General features: G+C 35.6%; 1 protein-coding gene across 1 annotated transcript; it reads left to right on the top strand.

The window, feature by feature from the left end:
- The first annotated feature begins 204 nt into the window (after positions 1 to 204).
- On the top strand, positions 205 to 11,716 carry FAM83C (family with sequence similarity 83 member C). Its single transcript, XM_032218929.1, has 4 exons — positions 205 to 1,024; positions 4,689 to 4,856; positions 7,430 to 7,554; positions 10,852 to 11,716. Exons 1-4 carry the CDS (start codon positions 503 to 505, stop codon positions 11,714 to 11,716), a joined length of 1,680 nt encoding a protein of 559 aa, XP_032074820.1. The 5' UTR covers positions 205 to 502.
- Positions 11,717 to 13,854: the final 2,138 nt, after the last annotated feature.

Raw genomic sequence — 13,854 nt, 5'->3', positions numbered from 1 at the left:
CCAGGTTATTACATTGTTTTAACATTTATGCATGTTTGTAGGTATTGCATAAACCACATTGACCTTGGAACAAGTTTCAACATTCCCATTTCCTCTCAAGGCAATAAAACTTACAAAACAGGTTTCAGTGCTTTGACTGCAAAGAGAAATCACTTTTGGGCGGGAACGTAGCTGAGTCTTATTGCTTGAGGAAGCATACCTAAAAGCAGCAGCTCCTGTAAAGAAGAGGAAGAAACTTTTCTTAGCATTTCCATAAGGAAGACAGCATCAAAACAAGCCATGGAAATTAGAATTTTGAGCTAATTTTCTCCCTAGGAACAGGGGCATATCTAGGAAAAAAAAGAAGTAAAACCAGAAATAAAACAAAATTGTTCGTGGTGATTTTTCTTCATCTGGACATCTTCACTGTGGAATTACAGGGATTTATAAAGTCAAGCTCAGAATATCCCTCTGCCAAGGGAACATCAAGGATTCTGGTGCTTTATCACCCAGCTCTAGAGGCATGAGTTGGTTCCCCAAAAGCCTTGGGAATTCCCAAGGGAGCATTGGGCAACTGAAAAATCGACTGGAAGATCTGAAAAAGCCCTGGAAGAAAGAAGCCAGCCCTTCAATGCTACAGCATAGCGAGACTGCCAGGCTAGCTGTGGATGCCTTCCTGGAACAAGGAGAAACTGGCTATCTGCAAGTCATCACTAAAGAAAAAGAACTACCCTTCCTCTCCACAATGGACATGGCTTACATGAGCCAGCACATCCAAAGCATCCCAGAATCTCCAAAGAAGGGGCTGGAGGCAGGATTCTCAAGAGCTGACAGCATGGACAGGGAATCTCTCCTCTCTGAGGTGACATCTGGGACATACTTCCCATTCATGTCAGATATTGATCCCCCTCAACTGGAGCTCGGTTGGCCTATGATGCCTTCTGTCACAGTGCTCAACCGAACAGAAGTCAGCTTGTATTTCCAAAGGGACAAGGCAAACAATGTGAAAGAATTACTTCGATCTCTAATAAGCAAGGCCAAGACAGTAAGTGAAACATTTTAAGGCATTGAAAAAGAGGAGATAAAGTTAATCGGAATAGTTTTTAAAATATATTAAAAAATTAGAACTGCTGGCTCCCATTTTATTTTTATTTTTTTTAATTCTTACTCTGCCCATACTTTTAATATATTATAGGATGGATTTATTTTTGTTATGTGTGTATGAGTTTTATATTTAACAAATAGTAATCATGCAGAAAGAAATGAGCTTTGTTCTTTGGCTTTTAGTTTTCTGAGCTATGCTGGAACACGTTCGCACGTGTTCCAAGGTAACAAATAAGCAGAACTGGACACTTTTTATTTTGAAGACTATTCAAAGTAGTTTAGGAACAGAACAATGTTTGATAGTCCAATGGTTACATTGCATAGTATTTTGTTAAAATGAAATCATAGCAGCTTTGGAATGTATACTTCACAGTTATGGAGCAAAGGAGTCTGAGCCTGTCCTGGATATCTTATGCAAAGATCAGAGGAGTAATTGCTCTTTGTTTTAGAACCAGAATTTCCATATTGTGTTAAACTGTGAGGAAAATGCTTATGACTGCATTATTTAAAGTAGGTATAGCCCTTAGGCGGTAGATAAAAATTTTCCATACACACACCTAGCTATTGAGCCTTCAATTTGGCCGCCTTTGCTACAGTCAGCTGAGGCTTAACAAAGAAGTACTTTGAAGGAGTACTTTGATGAGTAATAAATATGGAAAACATTACATACAATGTGACTTTCCCAGGGAATGTCTATGAATTAGTTATCAGATTTCTTTTCTTTGTTTTCCAAGATATTTGCTTCAAAATCCAACTAGATTCCCCACTTTTGCAGACTGTATAGATCATACACACATATATGTCCTGTGTGTGTGTGTGTGTGTGTGTGTGTGTGTGTGTGTTTTCCAAAAGTTTTTCTGAAGTGGATTGCCATTGCCTCCTTCCCACAGCTGAGAGGAAAGGATCCAGCTGGCTTTGTTCTGAAAGTGGGACTAAAACTTGGTCTCCCAGTTTCTAGCCAGATGTCTTAACCATTACACCAAACTGGTATATATTTGTATAGTAATCATCCCAAAATATTCCTGTGTGAGTGTGCACTTCTACTCAAAGACTGTTGCAGCAAAACCAATATTCCAGACTTTATTCATTTGTGTCCCTATTGAAATTACTTAATGGAAAATTGTAAGAGATGTGTGAGATTTGAAATTTAAATAGATTTTCATTCAGTCAATGTTGGAAGGTTTTGGGCAGTTAGCATAGTTAGTCTACTCAACAAAAGTCTGAGAATGTTGCATAAAATAAACAGGAATTATTATTTTAAAAAATATATAATTCTGTTTTGCAAATGGCTTTCCCTTAGAAATTCTGAATAATTCAAAGTCAGATGGAATAAAAGATGAAAGAAAAATGCCCGATGGAAGGAGATAGGGTTTTTTTTAAAAGGCTTTCTGTATAAAAGAGACATTTAGAATATCTTTCTCCTATCCATTCATTTACTCCTATAAATTTATCTCAAATACACAGGATGTAACCTGGCTGACAGAAATGCCTTATCAAAATAAAGCAGAATGAATGCCGATGCCAAAACCAGTAAACTTGATGGATCAAATACCTATCGGATTCTCTTTCTTAGCTAAATCTAGGCCGCTCTTTACATTCTTTTGAGAGGGTGTGATTCCCATAGGCAGTGAGCAGGCAGAATAGGATGCCTCCTGAAAATTGAAGTGCTCCCAAATTTTTGCTCTGGAGAAAGCATTGCAATCCAAATTTTTCTCTAGGATGTTTTGGCACAGACGGTAAATGGGCTGCCATAGTTTAATTAAGTGTGATTTTACTTTCTAAATGTAAACCATCTTGGTAGGCGGAAGAGAAAGGCATGAATGAATGCTTAGATAAATAGGGCTTCATCAATTTGAGGTGGAGGCTGTTCTCTGGTTGATAAGAGTCTACAATCACATCTTCAGAGCAGGAATTTTTGGATACAGTGAGCACATGTGGTTTTCTGACAACATAGCACAGGAAAGTCTTACAAAATAAGAGGCATGAAAGGCATGGATGATATCAAAATACTCATTTACCAGCAAGTAAACTAGCTTCTGCCACTCCTACTAATCCAAATAGACTCTCTCCCACTTCAGTTCACTCTGAATTTTTTGTGGAGGGAGGTGGATAGGCATTTTCCAAACAAATCATTTGGTTTTTGTAAGATGCCTTTGGAGTCAGTGTGAAATAAAGGAACATGTTTTAAAGTAAGAACAATCTTTAAGATGGACACTTTGTTTACAGAATGCTGATTTAATTAAAACAATTTCTAAAAACCCATAGGTAGGTCAAGAAGTTTAAGCAACCCCAAGTAAGATTATTGTGGGCTACAGTGCTGTTCAGGCATGTATTAGAAGCCCAAGAGTCCAAAAATTGCCTAAATTCTTCTTTGAAAAGTAATTAGAAGTTCTATGTGATTCATGTGTTTGGAGTGGATAACTGCAGATAATTTTAAATTGCAAGAGATGCCACTTCTGAATGCTCCATCTACATTTGAAATTCCTTGCAAATAGAAAACAAATTTATCATAGGACAAAGTTAACCTAGCTTTTGTCCTCTGAACTGTTTTCTTAGTTGGTAAGATTTTTTTCAAAATGGGAACACATTTAAAATGAAATGTAAGGAGAACTCTCTGGATCTCAAGGCAAGACTCTCAAAATCGAGAATTTGCTAGTGGGCATCTGGATTTTTTGCAGCTCAGACATGGTATATCTATTTCCTTTCCCCTTATTTCTTTGCATTCTGACCATCTAATAAAGTCTATGGAAGGCATGGGGTAAGTATTGCTCTGCCAGGGGAAACACAATGGACCTCTGAGCACCAAGGCAATTCCTTCTCCATCTTCAAAATATTTACAACACTGTAATCTCTTCAAAATGTTGCCGCCCAAATCTGCTACATTTGAACCCAAGTTTTGCATCAATTCTTCCTGGAACTGTTCTGTCAGAAGAGAAAGCAGCAGGAGAATGTAGAAAGAGTAGAAGAATTAGGTACACTCCCAGTTTGTACATACACTTCATGGTAATCAAGATTTATAATAGAGACTAATTACTTGGTTCCTTCCTGGAATGTTGGCATGTGGAATGTCATCATTATAAAATGTTAATGGACATGGAAAGCAATTCTGGAACAAATCTACCAGTCTATAACATGCAAGGTGCCTTACATCACACATACAGGGGGAAGAGTCACTAGATTATAGCTTTTCATAATTCTGTGTGATAGAAAAGATATATATTGTAAAAGCTCAGTCGCTGTGGAATGCAATCATTTGCCCATAGCTTTCTCTGGATTCTCCATAAAAACAAGAGTGAAGAAAAGAAAAAGATTCAGAAATAGTAATTAGTGAGGAAGCACTATGGAACAAAGTTTCAAAACTGACTTTAGGTGCTAACTATATTTGCCCTTCTTGTTTTATTAAAGCCAACCGATAGTGCAATTCTATGCATATTTACTCAGAAAAAGCCTTGATGAAAGTTTGAAAAAATTGCAGTCCAAAGCACTTAAAAAGGGTCTTATATGGATATTTGGGTTGTTTAACAGGGCAGATCCACTGATCATGTTTTGACAATGTCTTCTGTTCTATTCTCCATTTTACCCCAACTTACCAAAAAATTGTGCAGGTGATTGCAATTGTGATGGATCAATTCACAGATATGGAAATACTCAGTGATCTGATAGAAGCTTCAAACAAACGTCGGGTTCCTGTTTATCTGATCCTTGATGAAAAAAACCTAAAGGAGTTTACAGAAATGTGCAACAAAATGGAGGTCACCATGGATGACTTTCTGGTATGTTTTCAATCAGTTATATATATATATATTTTTACTTAATTGCCAATATTAAAATATGATGTAATGGAACATGAAAGTGAGGGAAAAAAGAGAATTTTAAATTTGCTCTTATTTCAGTCATTCTCATCACTCAGATGAACATGGGTTAGTTTGTTCAGCTAAAGGCAATAATTGAAATCAAAGGGCAACAACAACAATGGCAGTATAAGGTCTTCCTTCCTTCCTTCCTAGGGTCCTTGATAGACAGTTGACTGTTTGGGGATCTGTAATGATTCTCTTATAAAACATCAGTTCTAGGATACTTTCCAAAGCATATTTACCCCTTTTCTGTTATCAGTAATATAATGCACCTTTATTGGATAATTGAGGGTTGAGTTATAACCTATTTTCCATGTAAAACAACAAGGCTGAAGCATAAGGTGCAACTGGATGGCAAGTAAACATTTTAAGTATTTCCTTTCAAAGAATTATGTGCTGATATATATCATATCTCCAACATTTGTCTTTCACATACCCATTGAATGAAGAAAAGCCCAAAGCAAAACAGTGCCTGAAGTTAATAAATAAACCTTATTTACTGGGGAAAAAAACAGTCCACAATCACAGTTGTCCATATTTTTAACCTTGTGCTTCAATATAAAGGAGATGAAAAGCTGCACATTACTTTCATTGAATTATTTTAATTGATTGGCTTTAATTGATTCACGCTTGCCACCTTTATATATTACAAAAGAGTGAAATTTACTTCTGATGCTCAACAGAATTGAGAGAATTTCAGCATAAGATTATATTGAAACAGACCAGGAGGATCTACAGGTGTATGTTGTGTGTGTGTGTGTGTGTGTGTGTGTGTGTGTGTGTTAAAAGAGTCAAAATAGCTGTCACTTCCATTTACCCTATCTATTCTAGTTGTTGTTGTTGCTGTTGTTTCTGTTTAAAAAGGCAAGGGAATGTTTGTGCATTGACATTTATATCTGAGAGTGAAAATGATTGGCATTTGCAAATGGAAGATCAATTAATTAATTTTGTTATTAGGGTACTGTATTTTGCAAACAATTTTAATCAAATACAGTTGTTTTATATATAAACACACAAACAAACAAACAAACAAACACACATACAGAGCTCTCATACAGTACATGTGTTTGCAGGAGAAAAAGAATCTCTGGGACTGTTTTTCTGGAGTATAAACCTAGGTTCGGAAGCAAAGTATTAGTTTGGATTTAGATTTATATTGCATATTTGTTCAACCTGTTTTTAGTTGAGGCAGTAATACTATATGTCCACTTCATGGATATCTTCTTTTGGGGTGACTATGGCATTTTCAATGTGAGTATAAGCCTAACTACTAACTACAGATAGTCCTCGATTTACAACAATTCATTTAGGGACTATTCAAAGATACAACAGCATTGAAAAAAGTGACTTATGACAATTTTTCATACTTACGACCATTGCAGGATCCCCAGTGTCACATGATCAAAATTCAGACGCATGACAATGATTCATATTTATGACGGTTGCAGTGTCCTGAAGTCACGTCATTTCTTTTGCAACCTTATGACAAGCAAAGTCAGTGGGGAAGTCAGATTCACGTAACAACTGAATTACTAACTTAACAATTACTATGATTCACTACTATGAAAGTCCTAAAATGGGGCAAAACTCAATTATCTCACTTAGCAACATAATTGGGCTCAATTATGGTCGTAATTAGAGGACTAACTATGCTCTATTCTACAAGAGCATTTTATTCCCCCCCACAACCCCTGCCATTTGGAAATTATTGTCATTTTATCTATTATCAGTAATTTTCCATTCTTCCAGAGCAACTGCAGCTTTCAAATATTGAAATAAGGGCTGGAAATTACTGAAATGATACTGTTTCTAATTTTCCATCATCAGAGACTGAGCAGTCTATTGTGTGCCCACCAACATATTACTTAGTGCTTTCCAAATTCTCTATGCTACCTAGTTTTATTTTTCTTATTCTTTTAAATAAAAATAATAGGAAAGCATGTATGCTGCAAAATAAAATACCATCTTGAGCATAACCTGAATTTCCAATAATATATTTAGGAGTCCCCTTAGGAAATAAAATCGGGATGTTCAATTTTCCTTCTGATAAATGGACATTTTGTGATTGGCTGCATCAATCTTAACAACCATTTTGTGAGAGAGACTATATCAAACGTGCAAAATTCCAAATTATGTCCACTGTTCCCAATGCATTAACTAATAAAACACCAAGCAAATCAATTGCTGGTCATGCCATTTGCAGTGGTTATATTTGATATACTTAATTTAGACTGGAATTTTATATCCTTTAAATTTTACAAGAGATTTCTGGAAAGAAATGATAAAACTGGGGTTAAAACTGATACAATTAACGAAGCATAAGTGCTGGTTTTTACAAAAAAAAATGTAAACATTTATTGGTTTAGGTATGTTTTGCAATCATTAATTCTAAGATTCATGTTCACTCATAGGGTTACAATATATATAAGCTCTGCACAGAAAGTAAGCGGTATCTGTTTTGAATCTTTCTTATGCTTTTCTTATTATTTTAGAATATGCGCATACGATCTGTAAGTGGAGACATATACTATAGTAAAGCTGGCAAGAAGCTTACAGGACAAGCCCTTGAGAAATTTGTATTGATAGATTGCGAACAAGTCCTTGCAGGGACTTACAGGTGAGACGTAACAAGTATACTTCAGAATAATGTCATTTGCAAAGGGCATTGCCTGTTTGACTAGAGATTTCTGGGACTAATCGGTCCTAACTCAGAGTGATTGCAGGGTATGGTTAAAAAAAAGCCAAGATGTCAGAGTTTCTATTGCACAGTTGCAACTAGCAACTTGATTTTTTTTTAACCATGCCTTTTAGACACCCTTGACTAAATGAATGTAGCAAATTATTTAAATTATTGTTTAAATTACTTTTATTTAAAATTACAGTGCTTTGTATGCTTCTTACGGATCAGGTGTCTAAGATTGTTGTAGTGCTACACAAAACTGTGTATCTTCCATTTAAGTGGAAGGAAAATGAAATTTGCAAAAGGTGAATGTGCCATTTGTAAATGTACAAAAAAATCATACTAAAACATATATCAAATAATTCTTTTAAAGATTTTTTTTTAAATGTCTCTCCTATAACAGAGGTTTAGGATTCCAATTTTAAATTCTAAATCCTATCCCAGCCCTACAGTCTAAAAATTCAGAGGTGCCGAATTTTTATAACTTTCTAGTCAACTGAAGGTTGTAGAAGCGGAAATCTCAACAGTTGGAAAGAATATGCTTAGGGAAAAGTATTCTAAGATAAAAGCCTATTAAGTGTTATGGCATTTCCTCCTCAAAAACAAGCACAGGAACGCATTGTAATATTGCAAATATATATATCCTTAAAGTGAATTAGGGAATTTTGATCCCCCTAATTATTATATTACATGTTTGTCTTGTACTAGCTCCAAGGAATGGAGAGCAGCATATAGAGACTCCTTGCTTAATCGCCCTAATTGGGACCAGAATGTTTATTGCTAAGCATATAATTATTAGGCAAAATATCACATGACTGCAGTGCTTAAGAGTTTCAGTACTCCTGATTGTCATTATTAGGCCAGGACCACATGGTCATTAGGCCAGGACATCATGCTTCTGCTGCCTCGCTATGCTCACCTTCCCTTCAATTCTACCCTACCTAACTACCTCTTCCCATCTCTGTTCTTTTGGCTGCCCTGCACTCTGCCTTCACCAATATCACCATACATTCCATTGACCTTGCTACCCTAAGCTGACCTTGGCTATCGTCTTCCTCCTAGTACTGATGAGGTGTTCCTGGTCTGGCCCTTTGTGAGGCAGCATTGCTGGCTGGGGAATTCTGGGAGTTGAAATCCGCCAGGCTTAAAGTTGCCAAGGTTGGAAATTCCTGTTATAGATGATAATCCTAGGTGGCTCATAGCAACATTCCATTAAAAAAAAAATAAACTAACCCTGCAAAAGATGTAACATTTCCCACCAAAGTGCCACAGCATCCCAAGCTCAGAATGAGGGTGGGGGTGTCCAAATTTCATGGGGGAGACTTTTTTAAAAGGACTAGGTTAGTCATGGAGAAGATGTGTCTCCAAGGTCCTACAGGATGGCATTTAAGGAATGGCACCTGGAACATGTCCACCCTATCTCATCTGGTAAAACAGGCAGATACCTCCAAGGATGATCAACCCTGTAAATAATTTATAGGGCTATTAATCTAATGAATGGGCTCCTGGGCAGTCAACAAAAGTCAGAGCATAAGTACATAATCCAAATCAATTTTTAAAAATCAAGTTGAGGCCCCTATAAAAAGCACATTGCCAGCATGTTGCATACCCACAAGCCAGAATTTTATTAACAATTTGGGCCCAGTGCTTGCTGAGAAGTGTTCCCTCCTTTGGAAAACCAACAGAGTTGGAGCTGTGCATATCTCTTCCGGACAGCATGAGAAAGAAGCCATGCTTTCTAAAACACTGCTTCACCGACAGGACCTGGAGTCTCTCTCTTCTTCCAGATCTAGAGGGACAAGGGAAATCATTGGGGATAGGTTGAATCTCTAGATCATGAACCAACTGTCAACTCATAAACTTGCCATGGTAGGGAAAGGGGGGGGGAGCACATTCCACGCATACCTTCAGCGAGAGTTGGATCTCAGATTACTACAGATGGCTTGTGAGGGATGCACCTCATTGGAGAATGTGATTTATGACACAGATTGAGGGGAGGGAAGGAACAGGAGTAAAGTTCAGCCATAATTCAAATGAGGCTTAGATCTGACTGCAATAGAGTATGGTCAAAATAGTGCTCCTAATAAATGACTGGTTTTAATTTGAAACTTGGCTCAAGGCTCATGAATTAATTGGGGCATCTTTCGGAAACCTGACACCAACATTGCCTGGGAAAGTGTCACCTCACCCAGTCAGTACATTTACTTTCAATTACCCTTTCCCTGCAAGAAATGATACATCACAACAGCACAACATTCATTTTACTTATTGTACTAGTTAACCTTCAGTTATTTTTGCTTTAGTTGGCAAACCTTTGACTACATTTTGAAGGGAAATGATTTTTCTTTGCTTTAATTGCAACTACTTCCTTGATTGATAATGCATAGTCTTTCTTCCACCTGAACAATCTACACTTGACTCACCAACACAAATATTTAATAGCAGCTTTACCTTTGTCCTCCCTCTTTACTTACAGGAAGCCTGCCAACTCCATGCCATGCTACCATATTAAACCATCTCAAAGTATCTTAGTGTATGCAATATATCATCCCAAAATGTAAGCTTAAAAAGATTCCAGGAGGAAGTTGGCCATGGTTATATAATTTGGCAGTCTGATCTGCTGCTTTTAAAAGATTTAGGGATTAGATATCACTGATTATTTGATTAAAAATCTCCCACCAATTAATCTAAGATTAATAGAATTATTTTTCTGTATCATTTTTAAATGCTCAAGAATTCTTCTCAACAGTGTCATTTTGTAACTCTTCTCTAAATGAGCTCCAGTCACACTGGGTGGCTACAGATTTCCTCCTCTTAAACCATAAGTATGACCTTTGAAATCTATAATTAACTTGCAACCAATTCCTTATAATTCTTATGTCTGTCATTTAACTGTTTATCTATAACAATTTAACCATAATAACTAGTTTGCATGCTCAGCTACTACCTTCCTTTATTGCCTAACACAGTAAAAACACACATATACACTAAACTAATCTAAGATTTTGACCATCAAACTGTTCCACTTATTATTTTCTCAATACTTTAAAATAGTAATGATGGTACACTGTTGTATTGCAGCAATAGTGCTAAAGATATGCTGATAAACATACTTAAAATAGTACTAATATTGTAAATAAATATTGCTGTCTAATGGATTTTCAATCTTTTAAATGTGTACAATTTAATTATATGTTGATGTTTCATGTTGTCCCTGAATTATTTCCATTTCAGTTTCACATGGCTGTGCAGCCAGGTACATACCTGTTTAGTGATGCACTTCAAAGGAAAAATTGTTGATGATTTTGACAGAGAGTTCCGATGCATATATGCTGAATCTTGTTCGGTGAATCATCTTGGAATGCCCAATGCTGAAAATTCCACATCTGCTCCTTACAAGACCATGCAGAAATTTGAGCCCATTTTAAAACATATTCAATGGAATGAGTATGAAGGTGTCAGTCCGTCAAGTACCCTTTCAAATTCCAGTGTTGTGACTATCAAAAAATCACCATATCATAACCAATCAATTTCCAATGTATTCTGTGAAAAGAAAGAATTAACTCCATGTGAAACAAAAAAGACCATTTCAGGCTTAATAGGACATAATGACTTGAGATACCATCCCAGGGAGTTGCCAGACTCTAACTGCAACATATTAGATAAATTAAAGCCTCCACTCAATGATGCTTCTAATTTATTGAAGCTTAAAACATCTTTGCTATCAGCATCTTCACCGATATTAGCTGACAATACAGGAAATGGATATGTTTCTGAGAATATGGGAACAAAAGATAACAAGAAGTTCCTTTATACTCAACCAGTTGAAAATGCAAGCAAACTACATAAGGATGACAAACCACTAAATCATGGATACAATCAATTAGAATTCATTAACAATCCTACTAAATCTGTACATTATGAGATGAAGGGCGCAGTTCCTAGATTCCTTGATGCCTCTGAGGATATGCCAATGGAGAACAACAGCAACATAAATAGAGTTGATAAAAGGAGAACTCTTGGTCACAGCAAATTGGATATGATTACCAACTATAACAAAGCAAAACCAAAAATAGTTCACAGTCGATTTGAAATGTAATCTAACAAAAATATTTCAAATATGGAATGAAACTATGATAATACATCAGATTTAGCTGATAAATATTGGGAAAGTTTAAAGAAGCTTAATAAAGCCAGAAAAATAATCACATAACTGTGAAAGAGATTTAAAATTTTTACTACTTACCTCTAGAGTTAATTTGAAAGGATATGCATTTTGAACATTGAAAACAATGTCTGGTACTTTTGCCTCACGGAAATAATGAGGATCTTTCATTATTCAGAATTCCTAAAATACTGGAAAGGCATGTTGAGAACAAGGTTATTTCTCAGTTTAATAGGGGAGAGAGGAACTACATACCAATTTAAATAATTTGATGAATATCAATTTGTAAATAAAATAGGTTATATACAATTAGACAAATATCAGTATGTAAATAAAATCGTATATGTATAAAATGTATAGTACAAACAATTTGGTTTAAAGGGTTGGTAAAGAGATTATAATGCATTTCTTTGATAAAAGCACATGTCTCAATTGCCCAATGTGGATTATTCTGCAATTCTGTTTAAGACAGAACTACAGAAATCCACATTTACAAAGTAGCAGAAAATAAAGAACTCTCAGTTGTTTCCTTCTGTTGCAAACATGACAGAAATAGGAAAAGACAACTTTTAGTTTAAATATCAGAATACTAACACTATAAAATTAATAAATCTAATCTCCTTGACTCAGCAAAAAGCCTGCAAAAATGTTTTGGCAGGTACAGAAGAAAAGAAATGTCAATAATATTGCAATGATTAATCGACTTTTGTCTTAAAATTTTGTTTACAAACTGGAAAAATAAGATGCATTGCATTAGTTCTGTTCATATGCTGTATCTTTTAAATACATTAATATATAACATTGTAATTCAAAGTGGTCAATCAGATTTTAATAATGAGCATATACAATCAAAGCTGAGCTCAATTTATTTCTACTATAATAAGTAACTTCAGAAGAAGCCATTTTCTGTCCAGTCAAAGTGATGTTCTTGTAAGTCCTCTGAACTCAAAGACAGTGTTCTTTGATTGCTCAAGTGTATGTCAGCAGTTAACCATTTTAATCAATTGGACTTACTTTGTATGGAAGAACAAATTGTCACTACTGACATTTGTTATTTCTGAAAATCAATATTTGATATGCTTCCTGAGGGAGTTTAGTTTAACCTAGATTTTTGAGATTTCATGAAGGAATCACAAGGAAAGCTATGATTGTTTTAATAATAAATGAAACATTGTTTTAATTTCAAAAACTAGTAGTTCTGTCAATAGCAGTTTAATGTATAAATGTCTTAAGGACTCCTCTTTCTTTTTTCTTCTCTCTTGCTCGTTGTCTCTTTCTCTCTGGTTAATCATAACCTTGACAATGTATAATCTGATGGTGCTTTTGAAATAAACAGTAGTCTATGTTATTTGTTTAACTATCATCTACTAAATAAAGTACAGTAGTTATATGCAAATAATATAGGCTATAAAAAATAACTCCACCTGAGACAAATCTGTTTGAGATAACCAAACCAGTCCCAAGTCCGGATAAAGTGAGGAGAGTTGGTCGTAGGGTTAGCACTTGTACCCCATAAAACTAAAAAGAGCTAAAGAAACTTCAAGCAAACTTAAAGTCTCTAGTGATCATAGCAACTGTAATGACCATAACGATCATAATCATCAACAACAGCATGAAAGGTTAAACCATGGCACGATGGCATTGGGGTAAAGGACATCCAATGGTTGATTGTAGATAGATACAGTGGAAAATTTACAACACAAATTGCAACATGGAGAGTTCGATCTTTATATCAATGTAGGAAACTCTCACAAGTGCTATGTAAATTTGACAACTATGATCTACATACTTGGGGCATTAGCAATACCAGGAGGACTAGGAGTAGTAGACTTACCAGAGATGGGAAGATTTCTTGCCACAGCTGTTAAAAGAATCAATGCAGTTAAATTAGTAACATGGCTCCCCACTGACTTTGCTTGTCAGAAGGTCACAAAAGGTGATCACATGATCCTGGGAAACTGCAACCATCAAAAATGTGAGCCAGTCGCCAATTGTCTGAATTTTTATCATGTGAAAAACAGTCATAAATTACTTTTTTCAGTGCCATTGTAACTTCGAATAATCAATAAATT

This window comes from Thamnophis elegans, chromosome 5 (assembly GCF_009769535.1).
Source record: "Thamnophis elegans isolate rThaEle1 chromosome 5, rThaEle1.pri, whole genome shotgun sequence".
Classification (NCBI taxonomy): Eukaryota; Metazoa; Chordata; class Lepidosauria; order Squamata; family Colubridae; genus Thamnophis; species Thamnophis elegans.
This window is presented reverse-complemented; position numbering and strand designations above follow the sequence as displayed.

Coding starts and splice junctions, on each gene's coding strand:
- FAM83C (XM_032218929.1), top strand. CDS start 503: ATGAGTTGGTTCCCCAAAAGCCTTGGGAATTCCCAAGGGAGCATTGGG. Junction 1,025..4,688: donor TAATAAGCAAGGCCAAGACA/GTAAGTGAAACA, acceptor AAAATTGTGCAG/GTGATTGCAATTGTGATGGA. Junction 4,857..7,429: donor TCACCATGGATGACTTTCTG/GTATGTTTTCAA, acceptor TTATTATTTTAG/AATATGCGCATACGATCTGT.